At 31.8% G+C, this 15,958-nt stretch overlaps 1 protein-coding gene across 1 annotated transcript in view; it reads left to right on the top strand.

The window, feature by feature from the left end:
- LOC143062602 (uncharacterized) overlaps positions 1 to 15,608 on the top strand; it is a 54,047-nt gene extending 38,439 nt beyond the window's left edge. The window contains exons 36-51 of the mRNA XM_076234266.1: positions 694 to 847; positions 1,836 to 2,014; positions 2,288 to 2,431; positions 3,413 to 3,581; positions 4,229 to 4,364; positions 4,970 to 5,091; positions 6,035 to 6,174; positions 6,530 to 6,677; positions 6,992 to 7,195; positions 9,332 to 9,535; positions 9,867 to 10,628; positions 11,158 to 11,370; positions 12,283 to 12,378; positions 13,449 to 13,777; positions 13,982 to 14,183; positions 15,107 to 15,608. Coding sequence (XP_076090381.1) covers positions 694 to 847; positions 1,836 to 2,014; positions 2,288 to 2,431; positions 3,413 to 3,581; positions 4,229 to 4,364; positions 4,970 to 5,091; positions 6,035 to 6,174; positions 6,530 to 6,677; positions 6,992 to 7,195; positions 9,332 to 9,535; positions 9,867 to 10,628; positions 11,158 to 11,370; positions 12,283 to 12,378; positions 13,449 to 13,777; positions 13,982 to 14,183; positions 15,107 to 15,381 — 3,477 coding nt within the window. The 3' untranslated portion in view covers positions 15,382 to 15,608. The remainder of the gene's footprint in view (positions 1 to 693; positions 848 to 1,835; positions 2,015 to 2,287; positions 2,432 to 3,412; positions 3,582 to 4,228; positions 4,365 to 4,969; positions 5,092 to 6,034; positions 6,175 to 6,529; positions 6,678 to 6,991; positions 7,196 to 9,331; positions 9,536 to 9,866; positions 10,629 to 11,157; positions 11,371 to 12,282; positions 12,379 to 13,448; positions 13,778 to 13,981; positions 14,184 to 15,106) is intronic.
- The last annotated feature ends 350 nt before the right edge of the window (positions 15,609 to 15,958 follow it).

Genomic DNA, 15,958 nt, shown 5'->3' with positions numbered 1-15,958 from the left:
ATGATAATAATATAACAAACGCTCCTCATACATGATAATAATATAACAAACGAAAGAAATCAAGACTATAACATTTTCACTGTCATAACTGTTTGTACAATAACATGTTCCTATACACCCAATCGCAAGAGACATGTTTCTGTAGACACAACATTTTCACTGTCATAACTGTTTAAATAATAACATATTCCTATACACCCAATCGCAAGGAGATGTTTCAGTAACTTGAAGACACAAGAAGAACTGTGACTATAACATTTTCACTGTCATAACTGTTTGAACAATAACATATTCCTATACACCCAATCGCAAGAGACATGTTTCAGTAACTTGAAGACACAAGAAGAACTGTGACTATAACATTTTCACTGTCATAACTGTTTGAACAATAACATATTCCTATACACCCAATCGCAAGAGACATGTTTCTGTAACTTGAAGACACAAGAAGAACTGTGTGAGCTGCGAATTAACAAATGTTTACCCTTCCTTATGATGATAATATTTACCAAGACATTGCGAGTTATGCATGCATATCACTTTTTATGTTAGTGAAATATATCTTTAATTTATAGATATGTATACAAATAAAATTGGAGAATTAATGCACCAGTTGTATGGCTAAATGACAGTCAGTCATACTGAATAAGCAATGAACTCAAAATGCATTGTGTATTCTTAAACTTATTTCAGTTGAATGGTATTACAACTGAATATACATTGACTGGTTTAGAATTGCATGATGGTGGCATATATATTATTAAACTCATTGTATGCAATGGTGCAAAAATATGTGTTGAAACAGATTCGGACAATATATTGGTAGATACATCGCCACCAGTAGCTGGTATGTAAAAGAGAGCTATGTGTTTAAATGATTCTATTATGTGTCTTGTTATAACTATTGTCATTTTATATTAAGTATATGATGTATTGTATTGCTTAGTAGATCAACCATGGCACTGCATCATTCGAGTAAACATTTCAATTTATTTGATTCAACTTTGATACAGAATACAAAAGTTAAATGTATTCCAGTCGATTGTTGTAATAAAAAAGAAGATTTTTTTCAATTCACATATAATGAATTTATTTTAAGGACGTCATAAACTGATTGAAGTTCTTAAAATAAATTCATTATATGTGAATTAATTGGTATTTTAGTCCTTAAAAGAAGACTTTTTTATATGTTATTAGGTGTGAACAACTAGCTTTCAGTAAATGTAAGTCTTTGTAGATCGGTCTTTTGTGTAATTAGTTGTGTTTCTGTTTGTGTCGATCTGATGAGTCAATAGTTATCAAAGGTACCAGGATTATAATTTAGTACGCCAGACGCGCGTTTCGTCTACATAAGACTCATCATATCAAAATATTAAAGCCAAACAAGTACAAAGTTGAAGAGCATTGAGGATCCAAAATTCCAAAAAGTTGTGCCAAATACTGCTAAGGTAATCTATGCCTGGGATGAGAAAATCCTTAGTTTTTCGAAAAATTCAGTTTTGAAAACAGGAAATTTATCCTTTTTAACTGATCTTTATAGTTTGTGCTTATATTAAACTGTTAGACCATTGTTCTAGGTGGAACGATCGCCATCAAACGTGTTTTACGTATCAGCATTTGCATGTACCTGTATATGATACCCCCCCCCCCTTTTCAGCATTTCAGTGACCGGTGACAATAATACAACAAATATATATCAAAATTGCACAAAAGAAGATATATACATGTTCATTGATTGTCAAAATGTGATTTATGCAGTTAAACTGGTACTATTATTTTTATCATTTATTTATTGATTTAATATTTGTTATTAATAAAAACATACTGTTTTATAGGCATGTTTGCTATTAGTACTTACCATGCAGCTGAATTAGAGCGACACACGGCTGACTGGATGACTTGGTCTGATTACAGACTTAATATGTCGTGGCTAGGGTTTTCGGATATCCACTCAGAAATAGGTAGTTACCATGTTTCTGTTGGCAGTGAATTTATGGCCAATGATTTAAACAAGGTATGCAGTATGACAATGTTTACTATTTGAATCATGATAAAACTAAAATATTCCTTTTAACAAGGGATCATAAATAAGTGTTTGATACACTTTGTATAAAAGAAATTATCAAAGTGTAAAACAGACGGCAAGTGGATATCCAAATAATGCCAATTGACTTTTATTATGTTTACAAACAAAGCAGGTAAAAGAATTATCAAAAAACAATTCTGCCCTCTGAAAAAACTATTAACAGTAGATGTGTACTTTAATATAAGAATAAAATTATTTCAGGTACCAGGAATTCCGATTATGTTTACACATAATGCATCTGGTATTCAGTATAAAGATGAAGGTCCACTACAGTACATCACTGTTCCAACGCAAAAACTTACAAACTTTGCGGATATTTTTGTTAGCGTTTGGGCTGTAAACCAGGTACAAGAAAATTACGTTTATATAAGATACTTAGACAAAAGAAGATGTGGTATGAGTGCCAATAAGACAACTCTCAATCCAAGTCACAATTAGTAGACGTAAGTCATTAAAGGTCAAAGTACGGTCTTCACCACTGAGCTTTGGCTCACACCAAACGTTTTACTTATCGAAGGCCTAATTTCGGTTTCGTTTATGTGAACTGTTAAATTGTGGAATTATTATGTATTGTATAGCTTCTTGTGAAATACGACTTTTTTAGAAACGCACAAGCAATGCTAATAAAAGAAAGAATGTATACTTCCTGAACCATAAAACAAAAGAGTACTAAAAAGAAATACGTTATTGTAAGGGTGGCATTAAAGTCGATGAGTTTTTACAGAAACAAATTAGGAATGCACTTTTTACTAAATGTAAAAATGGCAATGCAAATACATTACATACATATCTGAGATTTAGTTAAATGAAAAATAAGTATTCGAAATAGTTGTATTGATTAAAGTATTTAACACGATTGTATAGGTATTTTCTTATGTTTACTTAATCCACTTTTGCTCCATTCTTAAAAATAATAAAAAAATCAATCTTTTACCTCCATTGGGTCGATACGAAACACGGTGTACGTTTTGTTTCTAGGGTTATACCAGTCAAATGCTAAACAGGCCTGTGTTGACAAGCAATTTCATCGATACGCCATTTTAGTAATTTAATTGAACATAAATGAAAAATCGTCTCAATTTTTACAGTTATTTCTTTTACTTTAGTGCTTTTTCAGTTACAAAATTGTAATACTTTTGACTTATTTTGATTAGAGTTTAACTGATTTTTCTGGTGCAGAGAATGCGAACATTTAGCGTACAAACTCAGTTTTTATTATGCATTTTCACATTGTCTCATTCTGAGGTTGTGTTGGTCATCGTTTAAGACTTGTTTAAATGTTGAGCAATAAAAACATATTGATTCCTTTTAAAATGTATTTCATAGGTTGGTTTATGGAGTAGAATGATTCACAGTCAGTTTCAGTTAATACCAGGCGGGTTTTTAGATCTAATCAGGCGATGTTCGGCGCATTCATGCATTGGACATTGTGTCTGTTCTCCGAGAAACTCCCACTGTGCATTAAACGGAGACGCATGTAATGATATATCAAAAGGTAAACATCGTCTGTTACTATAGAACAATACTCAATCTGATATATAAATAAAGACAAAACATATAGCATAACATAGACCATTTAACTTCTTAATCTCTACATTGTTTAGTTAAATTGGAAAAGATTACCAGTTGAGACATCAGATCAGTTGTATTTTTTTCTTTCAAACAATTAGAACAAAATCCTACTTTGCACATTCACTTATTTTTTGTATGATATTGTTTATAATAGATTCTTATATGTACTGTTTAAATTCATATTTGTTTTAATTTTTAACACGAAAAAGGTATGCAAAACCACAACAAATATTGAGCAATAAAAACCTTGTGAAGATAATTAACTCTTGAATGCTTTAAAAAAAGAAGATGGTGTATGGTTGCCAATGAGACATCTGTCCACAAGAGACCGAAATGACACAGAAACTAACAACTATAGGTCCCCGTACGGCCTTCAACATTGAGCAAAGTCCATAACGCATAGTCAGCTAAATGACGATGTTAAACAATTCAAACGAAAGAACTAACGGCCTTATTTATATAAAAAAAAATGAACGAAAAACAAACCTATAATCACTTATAATAAGCAATCCCACTAAAATATTTTCTAATTGTTTGTGTTGAGCTTTATGTTATATACTTTCTTATCAGTTAACACTAACACTCTGCTAGAGGTGGTTGATATAACTGATTTAACATCGACTACACAGACCAAGTTTACACCAAGTAATACCAATCTTGCTGCTAAATGGAAAATATCTAAAAATCAAGGATTACAACCACAGTGGTAAGATTGATATACAAGCCACTTTAGTAAATAAGATGCGGATTTAAGTTAAAAAAGAAATAACATAAATTATTGATAATTTGTGTGGTTTTAAATCTAATTTCAGGTTACAAGTTGATGTATACTTATGAATATTATTATTTTTTATCAACATGTAGTAAACCATGATAAAATGATATAATCAAAATATAATTCTGGTAACGTATAAACAGATATCTATAGAGATCAAAATATAGCCTTTTAATATAGTCGATGATATTTTGAAATGAAGATATATTTCATGTATCACCAGTATGGTAGTCAGAACTTCGGTGTTGACATGCATAGCAATGATATGGAAATTTTTTTTATTAAACTAAATGTTCACAAAAGTATGAAATTATTCGAAATACTAAGGATTTTTTTTATCGTAGGCTTATATCACCTTAGATCACCTAAGCCGTATTTGGCACAACTTTTTGGGGACCTCAAAGCTCTTAAGCTTTATACTTTATGTAGACGAAACACGCGTATCAAATTATAAGCCTGGTACCTTTGAGAACTATATATGACATTCTTGTAAAACATCAGATTAGCAACTTAAGAAAATCTCCATGAATATTTAGGTATGAATGGAGTGTTGGTTTAGCTTCAATGGAAATTCCAGAAGGTGTTATCAATAGCTTCACTGATCCCGTATGGCATCATGTTGGACGTAGTATGGAAGCTGTTTACTCTCTACCAAGAGGTATAATCAAATATATTTTACTACAACGTTAAGATAAACGAAACATAAAAGGAACTATCACAAAGAGTGTGTTCATCCTTTATTCGGTTGGTTATTGAACAATTTCTGTACAAATTATCAAATAAACAAGAATGATTTGAAAATAGACGTTTCTGTTCCTTAAATACAGCAACATTTAGAGAGAATGTGACTTTGCAATAGAATGGCTTTTAACGCGGCTTCAAGAGTCAAGGATCTATTGAAATATACAAATAATGTCTTCTTTTTTTATGTTGTTTGAGTCTTAAATTGAAAAGTCTCTGTTAAATGCTTTAATTGGCAATTGACTGCATGTATTAATAATCTACGTTTCCTTATGCCCTATTCAATAGAAATAAAACATTTATTTATACTTAATTCTTTCTAAAATTACCAAACGTTTGTTGGCATGATTTTATGCAAGAAGGTTCGGGACATTTTGACTGATTTCCACTATTAGTAAACATTCTTTGATATTGTATTATATTGTTTATCAATTGTTTGTAATTGTTTTCATGTCCCTTTTATGGGCATTATGTTTTCTGGTCTGTGCGTCCGTCTGTCCATCCGTTCGTTCGTTCCTCTGTCCGTCCGTTTGTAAGTAGTCCCGCTCAAGGTTAAAGTTTTTAATCGAAGTAGTTTTTGATGAAGTTGAGGTCCAATCAACTTGAGAAACTTATTACACATGTTCCCTATGACATGATCTTTCTAATTTTTTTCTTAGAGATTTTACCCCATTTTCACGGTCCACTGAACATAGAAAATGATAATTCGGACGGGGCATCCGTGTACTGTGGATACATTCTTGTTTTCAGTTGATAACAATATGGCGTATGGTTTGAATTATTATTATCATAAAAGATATTGTAGGGACTTAAATCTGTCAGTCTTGTTTAAAGATATAAGAATTTAAGCGTTATTGCAGGCAAAAATCTAAAAGAAACAGTATCCTACTCAGTATTTGTTCGGGTCTGGTATGATAAAAACACATATGCAATATTCAAGTCTCCAGGAATTACTGTGTTATCAAAACGAGTTCCAGTAAATGACCTCCAAGGAGCAGCAGTAAGTGATTATTTGCTTATTTATTGTCAAAAAGGTTAAATAGAAATTTTTACGAATATTGATTAATTTGTAATGATCTCAAATTGATCATTCCTTACTCTTTTTCTGAAAAGACATTAAATTTATTATTACATGAATGCAATACAGTTTGATTAGGTCGTCTAATGATAACACGTTAAGTTATTTAATTTCATATTACCTAAGTACATTGTATGGACATTTCTTTTATTCAGAAATCATAGTTTTATGTAATAATAAAAATAAAAAAACTAATAATGAGATAGAATTAATGACTCATGACAGTTTAAATAAGCAACACATAATGGAAAATTTAGATAAGACATTTATCTTTTAGGTTGTGGAGAAAGTACCAGGATTTTGGAAGAATGATGTAGATTTTATCAAAGCAGGGACACTATTTACGGTTTCCTGGGAAAACGTATTTCTCTCCATTCCGAATAGCATTGAACAGTTTAATCTTTATCTCAGCAGTTTTCCTGGAGGTAATTTTATATATGAAATGTTATTTTGAATGGTACCTTTATACATTTAATTTATTTTGACTCTCGAAACAGTGCATTCCATTCGCGTTCAGTTAGGAGGGAAGTATGTACCATTTGCAAATTACATATTGTTTTAGTCAGCAATGAAGTAAACCCGTTGTAAAAACTTTATTCATTACTATTTCTCTTAACATTTCGATGCTAACTATGTTTATACGACCAACGTACACCATATACAGAAAATTGATAAGGATTTCATGGTATACTGCAGGAAAATATTTTGTTAATTTTTTATTTGTAATTCATTTCTACAGGAAGTGACCTGCATATTGTGGATGTAAATATACCATCGTCTTCATTTGGCTTCAATATAAGTCGATTAACGATGAAACCGGGAGTACGTTACTACAGCAATATTGTTGTGTCCACTTTGTCTGGCCTAAGAACTACAGTATCATCTGATGGTATAACAGTAGACATGGCTGCACCTGTAACCGGTCTAGTGTATGATGGGATAGGTATGATATATATTGGGGTTAATACAAAGTAATAATTTGATTTTTATCATCTACATCCTTACTGGAAAAAAGTAAAATCACAAAAATACTGAACTAAGAGGAAAATCCAATCGGAAAGTCCATAATCACATGGCAAAATCAAATAACAAAACACATAAAAAACGAATGAACAAGAACTGTCATATTCTGTCATATTTTGAATTCTGGAAAGTCTGCAAGAAGATAGTGGTACTAATTTTAATCTGGGTTTACTGAACTCTTCATTCTCCATGGTCCCTATTTTTTTTTTAAATATCTAATTACAAGTGTCATTGAAATCCAAAGCATGGCAATATCGGTGTTAAAGATCAGATAAGTATAAAAAAAGAAGATGTATGTGGTATTTTAATGAGACAGCTCTCAACAAGAGACCAAAATGACACAGAAATTAACATTTATAGGTCACCATATTGCCTTCAACAATGAGCAAAGCCCATACCGCATAGTCAGCTAAAAAAAGGCCCCGACATTACAATGTAAAACAATTCAAACGAGAAAACTAACGGCCTTATTTATATAAAAAAAATTAATGAAAAACAAATATGTAACACATAAACAAACGACAACCACGATATTACAGGCTCCTGACTCGAGACAGAAATATACATAAAAACTGTTGCGGGGTTAAACATGTTAGCGGGATCCCACCTTCCCCCCTAACCTAAGACAGTGGTATAACAGAACAACATAAGAACGAACTATAAAAATCAGTGTAAAAAGCCCAACTCATCAAATGGACAAAAATACACAAAAAAACATGACCTTGTGCAAAGCCAAGATACAGGTATCGACAGGTATCGACAGATTGTAGTTCCATGAATGTGTATATGTATATAACATACTAGTTGTATTGTCTTTGCTTTTAATTTATTGACAAAAGCAATATGTATACCAATAAAACAATATTCAATTTTAATACAGTGTTGAATTGGTAACCTTTTAGAATAAGTTTATTTATGATAACCCCGCCAGCGAACAAAGATGGCCGACACTGCTAAAAATTGTTTATAGAGTAAAATGCAGTTTTTGGCGCATATCTCTAAAACCGAAGCATTTAGAGTAAATCTGATGATGATAAAATTATTCATTAGATGAATATTTATCTGAAATTTTCAGACCAATTAGGCATCCCGTTGTTGGTTTTGCTGCCCATGAATTTGTAATATTTTAAGAAAATTTTGCAGCTTTTGGTTATTATCTTCAATATTATCATAGATAGAGATAAACTGTAAACAACAATGTCCAGCCAATGTTATGTTGGATCTATGACACGACAATCTTATCACTATTGACTTAAAGAACTGAAACACAATTCTAATTTGTGATGGCAGAAATTGTGAAAAAAATATTATTAGTCCTTGGCTAAAAATAGAACCAAGTGGTAAAATGTAGATTTTGGCTTATATATCTGACACACAAGCATTTAGAGCAAATCTGACACCATGAAAATTCTTTGTCAGGTGAAGATCTATAAGCACTGAAATTTTTTTGACGAATCGGACAACCCGTTATTGGGTTGCTGCCTCTGAATTGGTAGTTTTAATGATTTTTTTGTCGTTTTTTTGGTTATTATCTTGAATATTATTATAGATAAAGATAAACTGTAAAGAACAATAATGTACAGCAAAAAAAGACTTACAAATAAGTCAACATGACTAAAATGGTCAATTTCCCCGTTAAGGAATTATTACCCTTTACAGTCAATTTTTAACAATTTCATAAATTTTGTAAATTTTTGTAAATTTTTACCAAATATTTTCCTCTGTAACTAGACCAAGTTCATTATAGATAGAGATTATTGTAATCAGCAAGAATATTCAATAAAATAAGATCTACAAACACATTTCCCGTCTCCAAAACAAATTTTTTGTCATGAATCCATCTGTGTCCTTTGTTTAATATGCACATAGACCAAGGTAAGCGACAGAGGCTCTTAAGAGCCTCTAGTTTTTATCGTTTTGACAATTATATTTTTTTAAGGTGTGATGAAATTTTGTTATAGGTTTATTATTTACGATTCATTATACAAATGAGTGTTATTGAATTAAAGACAACTCATTTAAATATGTTTACTTGACCTATATTATTTTTTAACAGGTCTACATGATAACGCCTACCAAAACAAGTCTGACATTGTGTCTGCTAACTGGCATGACTTCCTTGATATAGAAAGTGGATTAAGCAAATACCATTGGTGTGTTGGAACAAAACAATCAGATGAGCTTTGCAACGTACTATCATGGACAAATGTTGGCATGCATACATATGTGTCTAAACAACTAACAACAGAAATTGAAAATGGTAAATATACATATTATTTTTTTTAAATTATTATTGTAAACAATCTAATGTGTCCAGTGAATAAGTAATTGGTACCACTCAATTGTTGTATTAATGTTGAATTTGTAAATTGCGAATACATAGCATTTCAAGAAAGGGAATTATTTTTCTTAATTCGTTTTATTTTTAACTTTACTAAAAAAATATATAAAAAAATGAAAAAATCTGACCAAAGAAATGGACAGCAAAATTCAATACATTTTTTAAATCGGCTAAAGTTATGTGTTTTTGATTAAGTAAAGCATTATTCGATACTAATTGATAATACACTGTTAAATATTAACTTATTTAGGTAATACAGTCTACAGTAAGGTTTATGCAGTCGACAGTGTGGGTCACATGTCACCTATTATTGTATCAAGTGGGGTTACCGTAGATACAACACCTCCGATACCTGTCTCATTCTTTCATTCATCGAAAAATCTAGTACAAAATCCATCCTTCGAAGAGACAAATGGGTGTTTTCTTGATTTTTCAAACATTTCATCCAAGCTGCTATGTACAACTGATGCTTGTATAAAACCTACATCATGGCAAGGCAACAAAGAAGACTGTACAGTAATTATCCGATCTGATTTAGACACAGCTTATGATGGTCGATCATTTTGCTTCGTGCACGACAATATAAAACAGAACATATCCGCTTTAATACAAGGAGAAATATATAGATTAACTTTTGTGGCTGGTCATTCTCCACTGTCAGATTCTTCAGTTCAAAACATAGAGGGGGTAGTCAAATTCGGAGATATTGAACATATATTTCTAATCTTCACTAAAGACCAAACACATGGCGTCATATCTCCAGGAGTGATTTGGCACAAACATTCATTTTATTTCAAAGCCAAATCAGAGATTGTTGAAGTTGTTTTAGGGAGTTTAGATAGAAACACTGGTCTCCTTATAGATGATGTAGTTATAGAACAAGTTCTTCCTCTGTATACTGATAATAAGATTCATGTTACTACTGTTGCCTTACATCAGTGGTCTTCTATCCATGCTTCTTGGTTATTCGAAGATACAGAGAGTCCAATAATACAATACTTATGGGCAGTTGGTAAGTGTTTAACATGTATGTACCATATTTTACAAAGAATCACCAAGGGCGGTCAACAATTATTCCTTTTTTTAATAATTGATAACCAGTTAATGTTTGATATAAGTTATTGATAAAACTGTTTTGTCAGCAATGTATTTGCAAATATATAATGGTCGAAAACATGAAATTACCGATATATGTAACACAGTACTTTAATATCAGATCCACTATCCGTCCGCCGTCGGTCGAATATAGTTATGAGATTTCATGTTTCAATTAAAATGTTATGATCATTGTAGAGTTGCCAACACACAAAAATATGCAATGATTCGGACTTGAATGTTTCGCCAAAGATGATGAACTAGTTATAACACGATAATTTATTGTACTCAATATTTTTTGCAAATTTTTATAGCATTTGTCCTGCTAATTTTTTTTGTTATTTTCATTTTGCTCTATTCTAAGGAACTCAAAACGTAGCATTAAATATAAGATAAGGGCATGTTTTATGATTGCTAAAGAATGATATGTAATTATTTCTGATTAGGTTATACAGAGGGGAGTACAGAAATACAGGGTTTTACAAGCGTTGGTGTGAACACTTTTGGGTTTAACTACAACGTTGCCCTCGTACACTCCACAACGATTTATGTAACCGTGATTGCAGTTAATGCTGCGGGACTTTCAACAAAACTACACTCCATTGATTTCCTGGTTGATCTTACCCCACCAGAAATAGCTTACGTAAACGATGGCACAGGTATATGAAACTATTTAATTCTAAACTTACGATCATTTGCAATACGTTTATTATAGCAAAACCTTGGAAAACATATTGACATATATTGGAAGTTGTATTTTGAACAATTTGATTCTTTGTATTTGCCATGTCATGAAATTCTATCAATTCTGAAGTAACTTAAAGTTCTTATTTTTTATCATCTGAGTGCCCTCTTCATGATTTGTTGGTTGGTTCTTTCATTGGTTTACATAATGTACTTACAAGTACATTTTTAAATGAAATGTTACTGCAGACATTTTCGTTTCATCAAAATCAACATGACTTTATGTCTAATGTATCGTTCTACTCCTTTGAAATGAAAGGTGTGGTAAGTCCCTTTAGAATAGAATTAGTTAATGAAACTATAGCTGATTTGAGATTTGAATACTTATGATGCTTTATTTCGGATGTTCAATTTTACGCAAAAATTGTAACCCAACCAAATTATTTTTCTTGCCATTCTATACACTCTTGAGTTGGGAAATACATGCACACTTATATTGCTATAAAATGTAGGATAAGGCATATTTTCATACATCTGTGGTTTGTTTTTTATAAATCTAATGAAATAAAATTCAGAATGGAAATGGTGAATATGTCAAAGAGACAACAATCCGACCAAGGAGAAAATAACAGCCAGAGGCCACCAATGGGTCTTCAAGACAACAACAAAATCCCGGACCGCAGCTTACCCCTAAATAAAAAGTGATTTTGATCAGTGAAGATGGATGTCAAAGTAAACTCCAAAACATTGGCACTCACACCACATCTTCCTATATCTATAAAATTAAATAAAAAAACATACAAGACTAATAAAGGCTTTTTATTTAATTTTTGACTTTAGCTGAACCATTACTTGGCATGTATAGCTATGATCTTTTATTTCATTAGGGTCCGATATTGATGGGCAGGTTTCACATACAATATCAGCTAATTGGAATGTTGTTGACGAAGAATCCGGTATTGCATATTGTGAATGGGCTGCTGGTACGTACATTAATATATCAATACAATCTCATATCTTGTGGAGATTTGTCTCATTGGCAATCATACCACAGCTTCTTTTTCATATTATAATTGTGTACGCTAGACGCGCTTTTCGTCGTCTACAATAGACTCATCAGTGACGCGCGAATCAAAACAATTAAGACGCCAAAAAAAGTACGAAGCTGAAGATCATTGAGGTCCAATAATTCCGAAAGTTGTCAAATATACCATTGATTATCTTTTGCAGGGGGTGTGAAACTCCCTATCATTTCTACCAACTGCTGTAGATCGATTAATTTGTCATAACAGCAAAGAAAAGTGCACTTAAGATATTATTTTAGGGAAAAAAATCATTTCGACCAATTTAGAGTTTTATGAACAGTTTATTCATATATCTATATATATATATGACAATATCACTAATGATAAATACAGAAGCTGACTACTGGGCTGGTTCTATCCTCGGGTATTAGGGGGAGGATATGATATATCAGTAGTGGCATCGAACCAGTGGTTTTAAAAAAACATAACAAATACCAAGCTTAACATTCGAAGAACTGAGGCAATATCTCTTATCGCACATCTTTTTTTATAGATGACCTCGAATATGCTTTATTTGATCTTCTAGGAATCTTTTGAAGGAATAGTAGTACTCGAAACTTTTCTGTGTTGTGTTTTATGGACTGCTGGTGTATACTGAACAGCGGTATACTACTGTACTTTAATTGTGGTAGACTGAACGGACTTTGTGTATTCACTACCGTTTTTCATTATTTTGAAGCTTTTAATGATTTTTTTGTCAGTAAAACAATCATGTCGGTAAAAAATTCTATATCTAATAATCGAAATCGACTTATCACTGAAATTAAACAACTATCAAAGGGATAATTTCGTTTACAAAGCAGGAACAGCCTGAGATTTTATCGGATGATTCTGGTGGGAATCATATAACTCGGCTATATTTTGTTTTGATATTTTTTACACTATTGTGTCAATTTGAGTTTTTAACAACAAAATTGGTCTTCAATTCCAACTGAGAATAAATAATATATAACTACTACTGTTTCCAGGTTTACAACTATTTGGAAATGAGGTATTCGAATTTACAAAGACTGTTGAAGTGATGAAAGCAACATTAACAGTGAACAGAGACAAAGTTTTTAATAAAAAGATCTACCTTACCATTCGCTGTCGAAATATGGCAGGATTATATACTACAGCTTGTTCTGATGGAATTGTTATTTCTGATCAATCTCCGTCGGCTCTCAATGCTGAGCTGGAGATTCTGCCTCAGTCTCTTACTGAATATCAACCTAGCAATGTTCATCAAGCCAGTAAAACATCTGTTAAAATGAAATGGTCGGGATTTTCTGATCCGTTTGGAATTATGTCGTTTATTGTAAGTATATTGTTCTAAACAGTTATTGATGATCGTATTTGATTACATCTCTAAATCCCCTTATTTGGAAAGTCAAGTACAAAGCTGTAATAAAAATTCGTTCATTAAACTAATAATGAAAGAGATGTGCATTAAAGTCAATAAGACATCATACAAAATATACTTAGTTAGTTAAGTTTAGGTAACAATGTTGTTCTGTTGCAGGTGAAATTTGACGGAATGGAAACCGATATAACCACCACTATTATAAACGTTAACAAAGGTATATCATATCTTTCACTGTTTGGACTAAAACTATCAAATGATAGGTACACGACAACTGTAAATGCTGTTAACGCTATGTACCTGCGCAGTATAGATGTAACAACGAACCTGACCATTCAGAACTCTGCTCCAGGACTCACTGGTAAGGTGTTTAATTTTGTAAATAAGTAATGTGTTTTCCTTTTTAACCCAGTTATTTTTCTATGAGTAAAAGTATAAATTATTCCAATAATAAGGATGTTCTTATCCCAGGCAGAAAACGCAAGCCGTACTAGGCACAACGTTTGGGAACTTTTGGTCCTCAGTGCTCTTCAACTTTGTACTTGTTTTGGCTTTTCAACTTTTTTCATCTGAGCGTCACTTGTTAGTCTTGTGAAGACGAAACCCACATCTGGCGTATTAAATTTTAAACCTGGTACCTTCTGTTAGCTATTATTCGTGTGTTTCTTTGTCTTTTATGTTCTCCAATTTATTTTTATTGTAGTCCAGTCGTGCAATGTTGTCATTTTAATGTTATATTTAACATTAAAATGCGGGATGATTGGCATGCCACAAAACTAGGTTCAACCTACCATTGTTTTCTTAAAATGAAAAAGACCATTGTTATATTATAGTTCGTTTTTGCGCGTGTTACATTTTCATGTTGTGTTTCAGTTGTGTCGTTGTTCTGCTCTAATATTTGATGCGAATTTTTTATAGCACGCTTGTTTGAAATTATATATATAAATAACAGAAGTTGTTGGGTGGACGTTTATGAGGGCGAAAATAATAAATAATTTAAAGACATATCTTGTCAACATATAGTTGTCCCTTTAAAAAGATATCTACTAGCATCTAAAAGTGGGACAACAGATACCAGAGGGACAGTCAAACTCATAAATCGAAAATAAACTGTCAACGCCATGGCTAAAAATTAAAAAGACAAACACAAACAATAGTACACATGACACAACATAGAAAACTAAAGAATAAACAACACGAACCCCACTAAAAACTGGGGGTGATCGCAGGTGCTAAAATGTTTGATGACTATATGGTTTAAGCTAAACTGTGTTTGTCTTTTAGGTGCTGACGCTTCCGTAACAAGAAAAGAGAACAAAATTACAGTTAACTGGAAGGATTGCTTTTCATATCAAGGACGTATGGTTTTTGAAATTTCAATAGGAACAACTATGGGAGGAGCTGATATTATCCAATGGCAAGAAACTTTGAATGATTTTATAGAAGTGGAAGTTCCAGAAAAATTTAAAGATGACAGTGATGTCAAATTATTCTTTTACATCCGTGCAATTGGAGAGAGTGGAGAAAACACTTCACTTAATGCAAACACTGTATTATAAAATGGTTCATAAGTTTTATATTATGATACAAAAAAATACAAATCCTCAAAATCAATATTTCTTTAAAATACTTTAATGCGCAAATCTGAAACTAAATATTTATTTTTTGGTGAGTTTTACGCTTTGATAATACGTGAAGTTCATCTTTTTATTTTTTATTTTTTAAAACTAAATTATATAGAATATGGACCTAATATATATCTTGAATAAATTCTTTACTTTACTTATTTTGCAAGTCACTATTTTTCGCTGAGAATTTCAAAGAAAGTTGCATAGTAAACAAGACAACTTCAATTTGATCTATCTTATGTTCATACATTTTCATTCACACAAATATCAAAAGGAATCTGACAAAAATTTCAGCTGTATGTCCGTTGTTTCGTCTGTTTGTTCTCTCGTATTTCCGTCCGCTCTTGTGGGTTCTGTTTCGTTACCACAAAACTAGATGACTCTAAAAGGTCTTTAAAAACAGAATATTGAAAAGAAATTGCATTTCCTTATTAGAAGAGTGTCAATATACTGGAGTCTGTTAAGGGCAAACGATACAGTAACAGGGGAAGTAATAACGTTGCTAACG

The sequence above is a fragment of the Mytilus galloprovincialis genome, chromosome 2, assembly GCF_965363235.1.
Source record: "Mytilus galloprovincialis chromosome 2, xbMytGall1.hap1.1, whole genome shotgun sequence".
NCBI classification, from domain to species: domain Eukaryota; kingdom Metazoa; phylum Mollusca; class Bivalvia; order Mytilida; family Mytilidae; genus Mytilus; species Mytilus galloprovincialis.
The sequence above is the reverse complement of the archived record's forward strand: the minus strand, read 5'-3'. Positions and strand labels throughout refer to the sequence as shown.